This window comes from Plectropomus leopardus, chromosome 2 (assembly GCF_026936395.1).
Source record: "Plectropomus leopardus strain MGB_pleo_1.0 chromosome 2, ASM2693639v1, whole genome shotgun sequence".
NCBI lineage: Eukaryota > Metazoa > Chordata > Actinopteri > Perciformes > Serranidae > Plectropomus > Plectropomus leopardus.
This window is the reverse complement of record NC_142177.1, coordinates 27,143,277-27,162,615: the sequence shown is the minus strand read 5'-3', so window position 1 is coordinate 27,162,615 and position 19,339 is coordinate 27,143,277. Positions and strand designations below refer to the sequence as shown.

Sequence of the window (19,339 nt, the reverse complement as noted above, 5' to 3'; positions counted from 1 at the left end):
GAAGAAAAAGGAGCAGACAGTTCGAACACAAAGAGTCAGCATTTATTTCACTTTTAGATTTAACACAGTGGAGGGAAAAAAGTCGGCGTCATGGATATAAGTAAGCAGAAAAACAACAAAACAAACACATCAATATGTTATGACTCAGCCTGGCCAAACTGAAAAGCGAGGACTGCAGTGTCATTGTCAGCGCCTCATTTTTCATTATTGTTGCAGATGCTGTGTGAACAGTTTAATGCTGAGGCAGTGAGTGAATGCATCCAGGCTGCTCCGGCACTTTATAGGAGAGGAAGGGGGTCAAGGTTATGATCTGTCCTCTGAAATGTGACAACAAGATTGTATCACAGACAGTGGATTAAAAACAGTATCTGAGAATGTTGTTTTGACCAGGAGGCCGCTGAAAATAGTTTTAGTATTTCCAGTACGTCTCCTCTTTCACACACACAAAGTGTTTTTGACATTCATCACTTGTCTGACTCACAGAACAGATTCTCTTCAAATTTTTTAAATCTATCAATCCACGCAAAATACTGTGGACAATAAAAATCAATGAATAAATATGCTGCTTTCTTTCTGTATACTCCTCATCGAGGTCACCTGCCCTAAACTACTTTTGTCCAATGAATGTTGCTGTCAGTCAGCTGTCCTCTCAGCTCCACCAGAGCTGTACTGCTCAAGTTCAGCTTTTATTGTGAAATCCCAGTAACATAGTGGAATCCATTAACATTTCATTTGTGATGCTTGAAGCACTGAGAAATTGCTTTTTTCCCTTTTTTTTTTTGGATTTTTTTGTCTTAGCATTTTGCCTTTACCTAACAGCTTTGATGTTAGAGACAGGAAAAGTGAGGTGCTAGCAATTGGAGATGACATGCAGCAGTGATATCCAGCCATAATTGAAACAGGGATGTTAAAATTACATGATATACGCCTTAGTGGGAATCCCCACTGGAAGAGGGACCTAAGCCAGTTCTGAGCAGCGCCCAATTGTCCTGTCATCCAACCCACGCCGACTATGTCTTCCGTAAAAGTCTCAGTTGTCTGTCAGCAGCACGAACCTGCCCTCACAGCACTGACTAACAGTAGAAATTTACTGAACCAAAAGTGTTTTCATGTTGGCCCCATGGGAAGAAATAAACAGTGTTCTTATGTATTGATTCATTGATTTTCCCGCTCACCAAAGCGAGCGAGGGGAATCTGCCTGTAGTGAAACAGCACGCTCACAGACAGGCTGGGAAGTGATCAGTCAATGTAGAAACAGTAAATAAGCTCAAAACACAGCCACACCAGATATTTGTGGATTGATACCTTTAATAAAATGGAAGCTTTCCGTGAAATGCCCGACTATGGTTGCAACAGTATAAATAAAAAAAATATGCCATGGTATGAACATTGATGGTTATCATACCGCGCACATCTGTTTATCTCCCTGAACCCCTTCGAGATGTTAATGTTTGGTTTACCTACATTTCATGCCTGTCTGTCATGCTTTTATTGATCTTTTTATTTTCAGTATGTTTAACTGATTTTAATTGACTTTGTTTTTCTCCCTGTAAAGCATCTTTGAGCATTGTGAAAAGCGATCTATAAATAAAATGTATTATTATTATTATTATTATTATCTACAGTGTTGAAAAATTATGTGACCGGACAATCTACAAATACTTTTATTAAATTTTTTTTTAATTAATTTATTTTAACTTCTCCCATGTGTTGGCTATATTGAATCTAAGTGAACAGCTTCTTCTTAATGTATCTGCCTTTTTTGGTTAAAATTGTGTTTTTTTGTCCTTATTTAATTTATTGTTATTATTGTCTATTTAATTTTTGTTTTGCCTTTTTTTGTATGTTTTCTCCCCCCCGAAAAAATCCCTTTACAGGTCATTGTAACTGATGATAATAATAATAATAATAATAATAATAATAATAATAATAATAATAATAATAATAATAATAAACCATAGACCACGAAAGAGTGTTTTTTTCTAATTCAGTTATCATTCCATTAAATTTCATAAAGTTGCAAACCAAGTGACGAACGTCATTAATGCTTCTAAAAATGCTTTCAGCATGGATGGGCTGTTTGACCTGTTTGCCAAAGGACAGTATTGAAAAATACACTGGACAATCCACCTCGCTGTGGACAGTTTTTAATCTAAAAAATGTTTCTATTAAACTCTGTGTATTAGTCAAAGTAAAGATATTGTTGCTGAAAACAGATGTTTCTGGATTCCACCATAATTCCATTGAGCTCCACTGTTTTGTAGTTGAGGCACAAATTTCTAAAGACAGAGGGCGGATATCTCTAAAACTGGACAAATAAAACCAAAATGATACTGCAAGAGAAATGTTTTTTTTTTTGTAATTTGGATGAACTGACACTTGTGGAGAAATTACAGTATATACAGCAGTGCCAGAGTAGGTGATGAGAGCAATGCCCTGTGGTAAAAGATGACTTGTGATTATACAGCGCACCCAACTGCTCCTCCACTCTTATTTCAGGAAAATGAGCAACGAGTGTGACTGTGAGTACACAGCGATACATTTTTTATAATCTGTTTTTACCTTCATGCATAAACTAGACTCTTTAAAGTCAAATGCTCTCCAGAGTGTGATAGGGTAGCTCAATTCGAGCAATATCAGACCACAGGAAGAGTGCAAACAATACAGTGAAGAAGTAATAACAGCGATGGGAGGGGCCACTCCAGCTCGCTCCACAGACTCCAGGCCCGCGGGACGCTGTTTCTCTGTGCAGTTATGTGGTTTTAGAGAGGGAGAATCTGCGCTCATGTCTGCCTGTTAGGAGGCCACATCAGGCTGAACAATAACGGCTTGTCCTCTTTGCTCTCAGGAAAGAGCGGGAAAGGTTATTTTTCAGATCTGCTATATTTATATCAGCCGGGATAAATGGGGGTGAAATGTCTGGCGCCCGGCCAGCGAATAGGACAATTCCTCCCCCAGTCAATGACATCGCCAGCGTTTGTTACAATCTAGTCATTAAAATTTCATAACCTGAGTGCCTCTTTGTGTCATACAGAGAAACCTGCAAGCGTACACACATCAGCAGAAAACCATTTTTCCTGCTGAACATGAGAGGGGGAAAAAAAAAGCACAGTAGTTATTCCCGCTAACCCATCAGTGACAGCGAGAGATGAGGGATGATGGGAGGAATGTCTTTATTTCGTCTCTGGCAACCGCTGGTGATGGATCGTAACCAATTGTTCCATTTGGCAGGCAGTCAAGGGAGGCCAGAAAAAACTGGCCTGGCCTCCCATCGGTCGGCAGCGGGCTGAAATGGGAGAATTGATTGAAGGAGTAAAAAATTCCTCAGCACATTATTTTAAATAATCTCCTGTGAGTGAGTGATGGCCGTGGGGCAGAGGGAGCAGAGCTCCTCTTGGCACCATCAAACACAGAAGGGCATCGCCGCCCTCCAGGTCTCTCCACCATTTCTCATCCAAGAGGAGGAAAAAAGCACAAAGCATCCCAGCAGTCCTGATTCAGTGCAGGATGAGTTCCTGCACGCTGTGTTTCACAGTCAAACTTTCAGCTACTGAGGGAAGATATCTGTTTTTAAAAGAACAGTTACACAGTTGGGAAAATATGGTTATTTGCTCTCTTGCCAAGAGTTAGATGAGAAGATTGGTACCACTCTCCCATCTGTTGGTTATATTTAATATAAGTGCACAGAGGAGGTCTTCACGCGTACAGGTATGGGTCCACGATTTATGTTCAGTCCGGGTTGCGTCCCATTCTATTACTGTGGGTCTTTGGTCTGTTTACCGTTATGTGTGATAATATGTGTTATTCCTTTTTGAATACACTTTTTCCTAAGATTGGTGTTTTCTGAGCCCTCTCATTAATGTTACATTCTAGATCATTTTAATCGCTATCCTTAGTATCCATCTTCCCTTTATGGGTCTTTAATGCCTTTTACTAAGTGATGGTTTGGATACATTTATTCTTGTATATAAGATGCTTTTTAGGGATCTTTTAAACATGATTTATTTCTTTATTAGGGTTATACATTTAATGTACATTCATATATTTATGCTTATGGATATGCATATAAACGCTTACTTTAAGTCTTATGCTACATGTTTCCAGACCGGCTGCTGCTTTTTCTCTCTTGATTATTATTATGGACACTCCTTCTATTGTGTGACAGGGTATGAATTTACAGTCCATCCATCCACAGATGGCTCTGATCAATTAATTATGTATTGCCAATTCTAATTGTGGTTGAATCTCACCTCTTTATATATTATATGTGACTTTTTTGGTTTGTCACACTGAAGATGGCTTGTTAGCTGAAACGGGTTTGTGTCCATGATCGCCCTAAATAAATGAAGTCTTAAGAGTGCTGGTGGTATTTCTCTTCTCTCATTATGTGTAATACCCGAGCAGATCCAAGAAGACCCTGTGATGAGTTGTGATCATGAGAGAAGTGCACTGCAAAGGCACTGTGTGTGTGTAACTTGCGCAATGATTAGGCTGACTTAAGATCAGATGACAAGACGGTACACGGACTGCATTTATATCGCACTTTTCGAGTCTTAGTGACAGTTCAAAGCGCTTTACAATATAAGCACCACTCACCCATTGACAAAGCCAATGGGAGCAATTTGAGATTCAAAGTCTTGCCCAAGGATGGTATTTTTTGTATGAATTATAACCACCATGTTTCTCAGGTCCAAATATACACTCAAGATCAGATTGGGTAAGTGTGTTTTATAATTACTGGGTCCAATAGGATTTTGGAATGAATTTCCCGTTTTCATTAGGGTTCAGTGTTTTGGACCTGCGAATACAGCCAGTAGCTTAGCTTAGCATAAAGACTGACATCAGTGGAAAACCAGTCGGCCTGGCTCTGACCAAAATTAACAAACTCTTCCTGCTAGTACCTTTAAAGCTTATTAATAAAACAAAAATTTGTTGTTATTAAGGCTGTCAGCGTAAACACGTTAATTGTGATGCGATTGTAGTTTCCGTAAAAGTATGCTTTTTATGGGGTGACATTGTTAGCACCCAGCATCACCAAGGAAATGACCTGCAGACATTTGAGATGCCTCGTCATGTGCTAAGAATGAGGACCGGATCACAAGAGCTGCCTTAAGATGGATACCAAGAGACAAAAGGAAACCTGGGGGCCCAAAACCACCTGGCTCAGAACTGTGACACGAGGCGGAAAAGATGGGGCCCAACATGCTGCCAAGCACCAAATGCAAAAGAAAAGAGCTCACTGAAGCTTTATGTCTCACAGGGGATGAAGAGGAGCAAGTAAGTAAGTGTGATGCAATTAAGGTCCGTACACAACCCATTATATTGTTTTATAATCGCATTAATTGCCAGCCAAAATTCCTGTCTTTAAGAGGCTGTATCGGTTTAAAGTTACAGTGATGATAATGGCATCACCTAAAACTGGCAGACCTGAGGAATCCAGTGGTACCATGTCATGTCCAGTTTTTGAGGAAGGGGGCTGAATAATGCCCCAAAGTTAGGCTAAATTTTGGTGAATAAAATATGGCACGGTCATTTCACAGGGGCCCCCTGACCTCTGACCTAAAGATGTCTGAATGATAATGGGTTCTATGGGTACCCACGAGTCTCAACTTTACAGACATGTCCACTTCATGCTAGTCCCATTCAGGTTTTTTTTTTCTGTAATTTGATTCCTAATCACGACAGTCTAGTAAGAACTGCTTTACCTTGCTAATTAAAACATGTTATTAATGTGAAAAATGTGATTAATCTTGATTGATAATCAAAATTCTGTGATTACTTGTGATTGAAAAAAATGTATAATTTGACAGCCCCAGTTGCTGTACATGAGCACATATCTAGGAGTAAAACCACACACAGAACAGATTAGACAGAAGAGATAAAATCATGGTAATTAGTGAGTTATAGATGTGTTGGGGGATGGATTTTGTTACCTATAAGGCTAGCTGTTTACCTATTTCCAGTCTTTATGCTAAGCCAAGTGGTTAATGGCTATAGATCTATATTTAGCACACAGACTTAAGTGGTATAGATTTTCTCATCTTACTCTCTGCAAAAAAAGCAGATAAGCATATTTGTTGAACCACTTCTTTAAAACCTGCACTGCTCAACATCAAATGAAACGCTGTTTATTTACTAACCATTTAATGTTCCAGTCATGTTTACATACCTGGTGAGATATCCTGGAATAGCGACTTCCATATTGTGTACTGTAAGGGCCCCATGTACTTGGATGTCGGGAAATCTTCATACGTCAGATTGGTCTCGTGTATCTTCCCTTTAATCCTGAGACAGAAAAAAACAGATCAATAAGAGTCTAAATCCAATTTGCTGCCTTTTTCCCAAATAATACCGCCTCTTGTTCAACCCACAACGTCGATGCTTCACATCATCACTCTGATTTGTGTCTTTGAAATGTGCCATTATTGAAATTAAACAGCTGACAAACTGCTCCGTGAATCTCCTGCTACAGAGATGAATGCATCAGTGAGAGGAGGGTTCAGCTCTAACACCATTACAATATGATTCAATACGAGCCTCCACATGAATCACTCAGCGCACTCCTACATGTAGTCCAGAGTTCAGGCGAGATATTGAGTGGGTTACTCACCACATTGAAATACTGAAAATAACTGCAGTATGTTGAAAAAAGGACCTCAGAGTATATTTGTGCAGAAACCTCAGGTTATTTGTGGTGTACTGGCTGACGATAAGGAATCTAAATAAATGACAGCATTTTTCTAAGTACCAATCATTAGGGGGAGGGGGTCCAACAATATAAATTTAAAATGATGAGAGTTTATTTGGGGGTTTTCTTTTCCCTAAAACATGACTTAAAGGGTAAGTTTGGTATTTTCCAACCTGCGCTCTTATTTCCCATGTTTCTGTGTCTAAGTGACTAATGGGAACATTAGCTCGCGGCGGGAAAACAGGGTGCAATGTAACGAATTGGTGCATTCGTGCAGCGTCACTTTACGTCCACTAAAAGTGCTTGTTGTTGCCACTGGAAAGCTCAGATTGTTATTCTACGTGTTTGACGATCATGTAAAGCAGTATTTCTCAAATGGTGGGTTGTGATCCAAGCCACTTCATTCTGAGGTACAGACCCACTTTATTAAGGGCCTAATTTATCACAACAAACTGTTTTTTTTCCAGTAAAAACTACTATTTTATTGCCCTGTTCTTGGTATTCTTTGGTCTATTAACATGTAATGCAATAAAATACATTTTTTTAGTTACAGTTCTATTTATTTACCATGTTTTAAGAAATTATACTTTATTTTTGCAATATTTTTTTGGCTATTTTATTGTGTCCATGTGTTGATTATATTTTGTGAAATAAAATTGAATATGTGGTAATTTATCTAAGTTATGGACCTTGAACTAATGACAAAAGAGAAATCTGGACCAATTGGAACCACTGCTTTAAAGGATTTGTTCAGAGACAAACCTTTTTTTTTTAAAGAGTACGATCCTTTGATTTAACCAGAAACAGCCCCGAAATCGCCATCACCAAACCTACCACACTCTATTTAAAAAACATTTCATTTTTGCTTGTACATAGCCATCATATTTTGACAACTAACCGAGCAAATTGAGGGTTTATTTCAACCAAACCAAAGTTGGTGATTTTTGGAAGAGTGGAAAGATGCACCGAGACAGTTTTTGTGAGTTTTGTTTATATTTCTTTTGACTTTGAATGTGTGTTTTATGATGATAAAATTATTGTTTATTTAAATGATGTCCGGTTGGTTTGGCAATAGCACCTTGTGGCTGTTTCTGCTTAAAAAAGGATCTTACTCTTTAATAAACAGGTCTATCTCTGTAGAGATCCTGTCCATGATGTTGTCAGAAACTTACTTAATAATCTTAACAATTTGAGCCCGTCGGGGGCAAAAACAACCACTTTTTGAGGATGTAAAGTGATGATGCAAACATGCCCTGAGTTTTTACATTACAGTTGGTTTTGCAGTTGCCAGCTGCAGCACTGCCCAGCACCAGACCAGTTCAAAAATTGCTGATCCCATTACTCACTTGGGAAAACAAAAACATGGGAAAACAGGGTCCAGATTGAAAAACAGAAAACATACCCAGGGGTTTCCCACACAGTCATTTAACTGTGGCGAGCTGCCAGGAAAAAAATAAGTCATGGAAACTAACCTTTTAAGGACACTGTGAAATAGAAATAGAAATTTAAAATGTTGGTTTGCTTTGTTCTAGCTTTACAATTTCTTCTCAAACATCATATCATCTACTTCCAGTTTAGATTAAATAATGCTTTAAAATGTTAATTTATCACTTAAAAAGATACTGTGGTACTTAGTGTAAGATAACATATTCTAATCTGTCACTCTCACAAACTCTATATTCAACCTTATTAATCTGCGCTAAGATATTAAACTGTTCAATTAAATCGTCCTCAAGTACCCCTCCCAGATTAAACACTACAGCTGCCTCATTTCAGGCGTAATACACCATCTGTCCAGGGATTATCTGACGCTGTTGCTCAAATCTGTACTTCCTCCAAAATTTAGGCAACCTCACGTTTTGTAAGAGCTGAACACACATTTGGCATTTTGTGAGATGTTATCAGAATAACAAGTAATAGAAAAATACTCCATCTGAAGTGTTGACCGGAGACCTTAAAGGGATGGTTTAGATCTTTGGAGGTGGGGTTATCTGAGGAAGTTACATAGTTCACAGTGTATTGCGCACAGTTGATATCAGTCGGCACACCCCTTGTTTGGAGAAACAAACAGGATTTTGCACAGAAGCTAAGCAATGTACTGCTGTGGATGGGGGTCAGCAGCAAAACATATTTTAGCAACTCAAAAAAAGGCCCTCCGAAAAAAAATCTATATAAGTTTAAGTGTATGTTATATTGAGAATATTTTCACTGCTTTATCTGGCACAGACAGTGATTTCTGTCGGGCCACTGAAGCCGTTATATGGCTCCCTTCAAACCACTCTTAATATCTCTGAACACAGTAGCTGCTGTTCTACTGCTGCATCACACTGTTATTTTTTTGTGTGTTATTGTGTGACTTTGCCATTTTAAAGGGTTAATTCTGATTCACCAAAGACACAAAAACACTAACTAAATGATTGAGACAGCAGCAGGCTAGCAGCTCCTGTCTTCAGCGAGCTAAAATTACGTTTTTTTCTCAATGGAGTCTGGTGGCTTTGACACAAGCATAGATGGGAAATAAGGCTGTTTAAGGCTTCCCTGTGACTTAAGCACTAAAAATATTCTGAACATAGCGTACACTTAAATTGTTGCCGATATTTTTAGATAGTACATTTTTTAGGTGATTAAATACATTTTGCTACTGTACATGTCCACAGCAGTGCATTGCTTAGCTTCGGTGTTGGCACTCCAGCTTGCTCCTCCAAACTGGGACGTGCTGACTGACATCTACTGTATGTAATACACTGAATATGGATATATGTTTCACATAAACTCTACTAAAAAAAAAATTGAACTATCCCTTTAAAAGCTGATTAAAGACCTTTCTGTAGCAAATGTGTTCACAACCATGTTTTTTTTTCTTATTGGACGGTAGTGATGATATACTGGGACTGCTTAGCAAACTCAGAGCAGGTGAAGCACCTCTCAGATGTGACAGCTACTCCCTCCAGAAAGTCGTGTCGTCCCGTCTCGTTGAGGCGCTCCTGCAGGATCTGGATGCCCTCCTTGACATCACGCAGCTGCTGGCTGTAACGCTGGATCTTGTGCTCGATGTCGGCCAGCTTGCGGGCCGTGTCCATCTCCAGCTCTTCCAGCATGCTCTTTTGACGCTCGCGCAGGAAACGGTGAAGTCGCTCAAATGCGTCGCCGATGGTTGCACGGAGACTCTTGGCTGAGGACTGGAAAAAAAAACAAGGGCTCTCAGATTTTCAGCCAGGCTATTTATAGCTGCCATTACAGGGCTGTGAAACAGACTTTGTACTGTAGTTAGCAGAGTTTGTTGAGTGTTTCAGTCACAATAGACTCTTAATTAGACAAGGGTCAGTAATTGAAGGGCTTACAAAGTGCTCTAAATTGTGTTAATATTACATTAACATTCATTCATTGATTCAGCTGTATCGATTTTAAGTGGCTCTCTGAGAACAGTGTGTGTGTGCAACCTTCTGCTGAGAGAATAAAGTAGCTTTTAAACTGTTTTAGTAAGGACAAACAAACAAGAATATACTGTAACAGAAATAACACAAAAGGACAACCAGGATGGGGACGCAAAGGACATCCTGCTTGTGAAGATGGCTGATTACAAGACCAAGGGACCGGCAGAGAAACTGAAGCCATTACAGACAGAGTCGAGCAGTTTGCAGGCGACAGCAGACTGGGAGCTGAAGAGTTGCAGAAACTGATTTGTTGCTGAAGAGGGAAAAATGTGAAGCTGGACATCAAAGAGAATGAATCATGTGAGTGTGGGAGAGACAGAACAAAAGGGGTGTGACATGAAAACCCAAAATAAAGTTGCACGGCGAGTCGCGGGAACCCTTAATTAGAAGCTTCTGAGGAAAAGACTGGAGTTCACTGAGATGATCTGTTAAAAGTTTCCCCGTCTGTCCTTAACAGTCATCGTTTTGCTGAAAATATTGAACTCGTGTTTGTACACAGATTCAAAAGAAAATGAAACCTGCCCATCAGAGAGCAGCTCCGAAACCAGAGAAAATGAATGAATCACAGTGAAACTGATCTAAACAAAAATTTCACATGAAACTAGATTATTTTCTCTGTTGGGAATTTCAACCGCTCCTCTGATCTTCTCTGGATTCAGGAGCTGTGATCTGAGGTTTAATTACACTTGCCTAAAAATTCAATCAATCCCCTTCAAACAGCAGGCGCGCTCCTCCTGTTCTCTGAGAGACCACTTTGCCTGTGGGAAACTTTTCAGACGACTATTTCTCTCCAAACATGAGAGCTATGACATTAAGGTGGGCTGTCTCGCAGCCCTCCTGCCTCGTTAAGAGTTGAAAATTGATGGTGTGGAGGAGGTGGAGGAGGAGGAGGAGGAGGAGGAGGAGGAGGACTACAGCAGCCCAGCTATCAGTCTCTGCGTGACGTGTCTGCAGCTTTGGCCCAGCGGGCTGTGATGGCACTGAGCGGGTGTCTGCAGCCCTTGGAGACAGGAGGCTGGCTACCTTTTTAGGGAGGCATGTGATTATCAAGAGAATCCCCGGTGGGCATGTGAATAGGACACAATGTCTGGCCTTCAGACGGGGACCCACAAGAATACACACGAGCCAAGGACTCAAATTAGAGTGCGAGGCGTACACATTCAGTCAAAGTGAGAGCCGGGCTGCTGCAGTGATGCCTTCTCAATCCTAATAAAAGAATTGATATGCAACTCAGTGTAACATTAAAGGAGAACTACATTGATTTTACACATCAAAGGCTGTTTACACGTCTCTGGGAGTATAACTGCATATGTGGAAAAAGCTGGAAAAGGCTTTAGGGGCTCCAGAGGGAGCTGCATAAAATCTGATAAGTGAGTGATGTCACTTGATGCACCAGTTGGTGCTAAAGCATGCTGTTTGAGGCTACATTAGCAGCTTCTAGCGTAAGGTGCCATGTCCACTAATGTGTTTTTTTCCTGCGGCCTCAGAGAGCCTGTTTCGACCTCATATGAGCGTTTTGCAATGAAAAAGTGGACAGCAAAGACACATGGCCGTTCTTACCTGTGCCTATCATGTCTCTCAAGCTGACCGCTTGTGCTCAGATTTCATTACAGCTTGTGCAGTTATTATGTCCACACTTTTGTTAGCTGCTCTGTAGCATGTACACTTGTCGGTAGCAGCTGTGTCAGTACAGCAGGAAATCTTACTGTCAGCAGAAACAACACATCTCCTTACATCATTCAAAACACGGAGTAATCACGCAAAACTTTGTCCAACTCATCATAAAATAGGGAAGTCACAGAGCATCAGCGCGCTGTCATCAAGAAAAGCACTACCTGCACTGATGATGTAGTCCTTGACGGAGAGGCATCGGGACAGCGTTAGCATTTATAATACTAAACATAGTCAAATGTGTCTGGACCACCTTTGCCGTTGGTCTAAGTAATTGGATGGGAAATGCATCTCGTGGCAGTTAATACTTGTAATTAGTGCAAGATCACCTGAGACGCCTGTTGATGCCAGGTCTTAACAGTGTGAGGGCGACGAGGGTTTCCCATACATTCATGTATTTGTGGCTGCCCGCCACGACTGAAACATCTGCCGCCATAAATGATTTTCTATTTTGGAGCTGGACCATTGATTAGGAGCACTACTGGAATATATACCATTCGGTTATGCACACACCCAGAGCACAGCGCGTACTTTGAGCACAGACAGAGCAGCAGAACAGCGGGCGCACTGAAGGTGAAACTTAACTGTTAACTGCAGCTGGTCTAAAAGTTTGATTTCACTTGCCTCTGCAGCAGCTGCTCCCTTTATCTGACTGCCTCAGAGCCGGTAGCCAACACGTGAAAACTCCCCTTTTCCAACTCAAGCGTGTGTTGCAAGACTCATCCTACGACTGTGTGAGCAGCCAGACAGACAGACGTTTCTAAAAGTCTCTGAGTTCAGCTCTCAAGATCTTTTGTGGCTTCTATCTGAATGTGGTGGTTTGACTTTAGTTTTCTTCCTGCGTCCCCGTCTGTACTTTGGATATCTGCTTTATTTTACTGTTTCATGTTTGTTTGCAGCTGTACAGGGGTCATGTTAGGTAACTGCTGATGAAAACCCAACATGTCCTTATTTTGCTGCTTCACAATAAAAAGCTTTCAAATAACAAAAAGGGGGACTTTACTGTGAAAATGTAAAAGGAAATCAAATGTGTTTACTACATAGAAGCTTTTCCTAAAAAAAAAAAAAAAAAGTCTACTGATACTGCAGGGAGGAAAGTAGAAGCAGAAACATCCACAGTGAGATGTTCGATGAAGAGCTGTAGACAACAAGCTCTTACTGCACCACTGCAAAAAAGCTCCAACAGGTAACCTTCTTTTATCTGCCTGCTGTGAAATGGAAAAACACCCACGGCAAAAAAAGAGGAACTCACTGAATCAAAACAAGCACGTCATCAGTTAAAGACACAACTGCAAGCAGGTAGCCCCTTTGGAACGTCCTGCCGTGCCGGGCTGATGTGCCGCGTCAAACCAAGCCAGCACGTGTATGAATGTTACAGGAGCGCAATGCTAAACTAATGGAGCACTGTTAGAAAAATAACTTCAGTCAACCTCAAATTTAGAAACGTGAAGAAATGCAGGGAGACGTTTCATTGTCAGCCACCTAAATGCATCAGAGATCAATGCAGTCACAGTGTGGCTCTCTTCCAGGCAGAGCACTCTGTGCAAATGGATGTAAATCTAATGAGATCAGCTCATTTCCATTGAGGAGACGGGGGCGGCTGAAAGGCCTACATCTAGCAGTCAGAGTGAGTCGATGGACGGGCTGAAAAGGACAGGGCCGGGCTCTCTCCTGGCAGAAAGACAGACGAGTGGCGGTGTGACGTTGGACAGCAGGTACAAAAACAGGAGAAAGAAGAATTTGCTCCCTAAATGACAAATAACGCTGACGGCTGCGACACTGACTCTGCCAGGGACGCTTACCTGGTCAATAGCCTCAACGTCACTACCAGGAGAGGAGAGACGTGCGTGTGTGTGTGTGTGGAGGTTTAAGGGACTAACATATTGAGTGGATGCTCATAGCTCACCGATTAAAACAAGGTGTAAAGATCAAACAGCTGCTCAATAAACCAATTTTCCGTGTTGGAATTTGACCGTCAGTCCGAATGAGTTTGGAAGAAAAGTTGGATAATCAGCAGCTGACAGACTGAACATGTTAAACAGGCCTGTCTTTAATTTCCCTTAACAAGAATGTGTTTAGTCAGTGATTAAAAATGTCTCCATTTAGATGCTTCAGATGCAAACAAGGATGTTTTGTTTCTGTAAATATCCACACAGTCGGTTACGGCTGACTTCCGATGCCATTTGTTGGTGTTTTATTAATTACTTAAAAAAATAATTGGTATGAATCCCATTTTGATTAAATGTTTCTTGATTAATTATTCTAAACATTGGGAAAACAATAAATGAGGGCCATTAAGCACTCCTTAAAGCCAAGATGTTGACCTAAAATCATTTGTTTTGTCTTGCAAGATTAGAGCTGAAAACAATTAGTCAATTAAGCAATTAGTCTATTAAAATTCGTTTTCTGTAATTAATTAATTGTTTAACATGTTTTTTTTTTAATGTGAACTCTAAAACATTTCAGCAGTTCTGGAATCTGAATCTCTGTATATGTGAATATTTGAAATATTAATGGCAGCAAAAAGATTATCCTTGGATTTCAAACTAGAAAAAAAAAACAAGACATAAATTCAGTAAGTCTATTATTGATTAATCTCTGAAACTGTTTCAGCTCTCAACCTGAGTGACAGTTGTTGCTAAATCAATTAATCAATTAATTGATCACTCTTATGGTGTTTATCAAGCAAAAATGGGGAAAAAAATCCCTGGTTCCAGCTCCTCAAATGTAAAGATTTTCTGCTTTTCTGTTTTATATCATTTGAAACTGAATATTCTTTCACTGTTGGTGGGATAAAGTGTGTGCTCATGTTGGGTTCTGGGAGATTTTGATACAGTTGCTCACTATTTTTGACATGTCTATAAACCATAGATGATAAAAGCCATAAGCAGCTGAATGAATGCTGTAGGTGCAGCTCTAGAAATGAGTATTGTTTGTTTTTTTTGTAAAAAGGAGAAATGTTTCGGTACCTTGGTCTCAGTAAGTTGTCTTTGCAGGAGCTGTAGGGCCTCTGTGTGTCCCTTCTCACTGTCCTGCAGGGTGGCCAGCTGCTCCTTCATCTCCCTCTGCAACAAAACAAACAACAGGTCAGTAACCAGTGACTGGACCTCAGTGTAACAGAACAGGGGAATACATTCAATTACGCAAAGCATTCAGGGGAATTCAAATCAAACAGTGTTTTACATAAAAATAATTCTAATATATTTGGCAGAGAGATATTTTTATAGTTCTACTCTGTTTATTTAAACTGTATTATTTGTGTAACAGCTCTCTTTGCTCGGGTACGAGGCAGCAAAGATTTAAGGCTCAGCTACAAAACAAGCAAGGCAGATGGAGAGAGCAAGATATGAAAGAGATAAAATGAAATCTCTGGAGGTGTTGGGCTGTGTCAGAGAAAACTGGGTCTCATCTCTAGTCAGGCACACGCTGGCAGAACCTGCACCACTCAGCCACCTCCAAGTCTCCCCACGGCAGGAAAGAGGCTCTGCGGGAGCTGGCTGGGACGGCTGCTGTCACGAATGGTGCAGCGTTTTTATGCAGGTCCCATGTGCCAACAACACCGGCGCACTCAGATTCAAGTTTTAGGACAGAAGTGGTTCAGCAGATTCCCTCCCTTAAGTGGAGACTTGTTTATATGTGCAAGCACAAGACTCAAGGTACTGCACTTTGCAAATAATGAGAGATGAAAGTTGGAAATTTTGCTAAAACACTTGGGGTTCTCACTTCTGTTACTACAAAAAACGGCAATATACAAAAAGCATTTCTTATCAAAAGGACACAAGGATAGGGGTGCCTGGTGGGTCAGTGGATAGAGCAGGCGCCCATGTACAGAGGTTGTGTCCTCTTCAGCTCCCGTGGGTTTGATTACAGCCTCAGCCCTTTGCTGCATGTCGTCCCCTCTCTCTCCCACCTTTCACACTTGTGCTGTCCTGTCAATTAAAGGCAAAAAGGCCTAAAAAGTAATCTAAAAAAAAAGGACAAGGATAAATTAAATCCTAGACCTGACCTTAGAAATGAGACCCGACTCTTATCAAAGTGACATAAAGTGAGCCTGAACCAGTGCAGCATTTAATGAGATAGCAAGCTAAAAAAAAAAAAGAGATGTCTTTTTGGTGATAAAACAGCCTTCTGCTAACTATCTAGAGGGACAGGAATTCGGCTCACTGAAGGTATATTTTGCCGATTTTCAACCAGCTTTGTATTAAGAGCTACCCCTCTCTTTCTTTCCAAACTGTTAAAAAAACAAACAAAAAAAACAAACTAGGCAGTGCTGATCACATACAAACCAAGATGTTGTTAATGTATTGCTTTTCCTCACATAAACTGTCCACACAAACATATTTTCGTGCCCTGTTCAGCTGTAACATGAAAATTTGTGAACAGGAAGTAGGGCCTATGCTTTTTCCTGTATTACAAAAAACAGAGGTGAAAAAACTGAGCTCAAACTGTAAAACCGCTCAGTGCTGGTCAAATATGAAACAAGCTGTGCCTAAAATGTTTTCAGAAAGTTTCCTGTTTTAAGACAGACAAACTTGCATTACGTCACTCACCATCAGTCCTGCAGCACCAATTTCAGTATCTGTGTTTTTCTCATACATTAAGAACTCCAGTACTGAGTCCTAAAATCCAGAAATGGATTAGCATTTCAGCACCTCTGGTTCCCTCGTCTCAAAGTCATTGGGTTTTTTGAATGAGTTTTGGTTAGAAGGCTTAAATATGGTCTATAGTTAAAACTAGCTGAAGAGACTTTCACGTTTTGTTCTACGACATAAAATATGTCAGTAAATATCCAGTTTGCAATCTTTGAAGTTTTTGTGTCTTTAAAAAGGCGGCTGCTAACAAGTGGCTAAATGGGACTAAAGAACGTCATCACGTCGAACACGGCTTTACAGCCTCGTAGTGGTGATGGTGCGACTGCAGTGTAATTCATTTATAGTCTAACACGAGCTTTTTACTTCTGTTAATTACATTTAGTCTTCAAAAATCATAAAAGAGGTGTATATTTAAGGAGATTTTCTTGCTGAACAAAATGTGTAAGTATCATGAAGTATCTAAGTATAATTTTTGCAATGATCCAAAATCCAGTGGAAAATTTTGACGAGGGAACCAGGGCAACACTAACTTCCAGGTTGGGACACAGAAAAATGTCATCCCTGGGGTACACGATGGACAGCTCAGTTTATGAAAAGACCATCTCTCCAGTGGTGAAATACTTCTCTGATTTCTCATTAGTGGCTTACTGATAGCCCTTTCACAAAAGTGACAAGTTGAAAAAACTACATTTTATTTAAAACACAAAATTCAAACTGTACCTTTGTAACTTTCCGCAAATGTAAACGTAATGTAAAAATGGACCTAAAATACATACAATTATACACTACAAAAATGAAGCAGAAACTGTGCACTTGATGAAAGCCTTGTGCATAAATTTAAAATATATATTTGTGGCAGAAAAAATGGCATTGTTGCTGTTGCTCTGATTGAGGAGGAAACGGAAAACTGAAACAAAGGAAAAAGCCAGGCACAAGCCTCGTTTATTCCAAACCCCCCGTTGAGCGAGTCCTGCTGCCGGTGTCTCTGCTCATGTAACCTGTGTGTCACACAGTGTCACCTCTCCTGAACACCAACTGCGGCAGAAATCCACCAAATGGAACTGTCAGCTTAGTGGGGCTAATAAAATGGCCATCACTCAGCTAACAGGCTGAAATAAAAGCCAGAGTATATCAGCACTGGCAGAAAAAAAATACACAATAATTTAACAATCTAGTCTACAAAAAAAAACAAGGTTAAGGTACCATTGGAGAGTAAAAAACAAGCTATGTGTCAGCTCGTGACGTATTACAAAATCACTAACCTCGATCATTAGCTGTAAAAACCAAAAAAAGGAGCAAATGTGGGCTGTTGAGGATGAAGCATGTTTCCTCTCAAGGACAGAAACAATAGAAAACAATGGCTGGTGCAGAGGGGGAGCGTGACTCTCCATGCTAATGATAGGAGTGCGGCAGGCTCAGCAGGCTCTCCGCCTCATCGCTACACACTTGTCTGCAGCGGGTCAAAGGCCACTCCCACACACTGAGATAGACCAACACTGACAGACTGGCAGAAAAAACATGCTCCTCCACTCTCCTGCCGCACAATGTCTGACTGACTGGTCGGGGGGGGGCAACTTTAACTGCAGCTGCTGTCATGCAGAGAGATGAATGCATCAACATGAACCCACACATTCCTGAAAACCCAAAACTTATCTGCAGAATGTTTCTTTCAATAAACTAAATTTTAGGTTCACATTGTCTGGGAGTTTTGCATCATCCTCGGCATTACAGTGTTTAACAAACTGGATACATCCACACTGAATAGAACTTGTCGCTAAAATTAAATGCACTGGAGAATGTGAACTTAAGCTGAATTTAAGCAGCAGTCAAAGCTGCGCTTTAGAGACGGCAAAAATCAGCCTTAGTAAAATCATCTTCATACACTTCAAGGCCCTAAACCTCCTCCATAACGTGCTATTACATAATCCTCTCTAATCTTCCTGGAAGCAAAAACCGTTCTTTGAGTATCCTACAGATGCAGATTTTCTGTGATGACATTTGCAGAAGCAACTAAGAGAAAGCCACAGCTGTAGTGTCCGTTACACATGGGCATAGAATTAGATCTGAACCTGATTCACTGGTCTGTCTAGGAAAAGTCTGCATGCGGGCAGGCAGACCATTATGTGATGAAACTAAAACAAACAAAGACTCAGACAGGGGAGTTTGTGTGTACACTCAGTGTGTGTTTTAGTGCTGTGCGTGGAGGCGTCTCCCTCCTGTCCATCGCATCACGCCAACACGAGTCTGACATGACATTTCTCCAGGATGTCAAGTTACGTGAAATTGGGGGTCACGGCTGGAGGATTACAAATCTAAAAAGCATTTCATCCTGCTGTCACTCCCTCCTTCCACTTCCTCTCCTGTCAGTTCAGCAGCTCCGGTGGATATTTACAGGTAAATAACTAAATGAATAAAATAATAAACTATTAGAGCACGGTTCTTTAAAAAGTGTGCGCAAGGGCTTGAAATCCCTAAAACTTTCCCTGCAGCATTTTCAGCAACGGGATTGAAAGAGCATTATTGGCTTCAGACTGCCAGCCTAGATGAAGAGGCAAACAAAACATGTAGTGTCACAGCATGAATTATAAAAAGCCTACAGGATGGAGAACTTCCTCTAACACACAGACAGGATGAGCTTCCAGTGATTTCACTCACATACACTGACGACGGAAAAGCATTAAAACAAAAATAACAAACATACATAACAAAATACACTGGAGAACGCACAGAACGCACAGTCAATACGCCCCTTAGACTTATAATTAAAGTGGGATCTCTTTCATCTGTTTATTATTAGACAGGGAATGCAAACCCCAGCAGAGCCCACAATAGCTCGGTGTACTGTTTGCGAGTGAGTTTCACAAGGACAGTTTGGCATAACCTTCAGCGAGCTGAGGGTGTAATTCTGTCAGGTAGCAGACAGGGTGGGTAAATAGGACGCCAGCCAATAAAAA

General features: G+C 40.6%; 1 protein-coding gene across 1 annotated transcript in view; it reads right to left on the bottom strand.

Annotated features, from left to right (window-relative positions):
• trim62.1 (tripartite motif containing 62, tandem duplicate 1) overlaps positions 1–19,339 on the bottom strand; it is a 50,807-nt gene that overhangs the window by 5,030 nt on the left and 26,438 nt on the right. The window contains exons 3-5 of the mRNA XM_042506726.2: positions 14,763–14,858; positions 9,611–9,867; positions 6,170–6,285 (exon numbers count right to left, since the gene is read on the bottom strand). Coding sequence (XP_042362660.1) covers positions 6,170–6,285; positions 9,611–9,867; positions 14,763–14,858 — 469 coding nt within the window. The remainder of the gene's footprint in view (positions 1–6,169; positions 6,286–9,610; positions 9,868–14,762; positions 14,859–19,339) is intronic.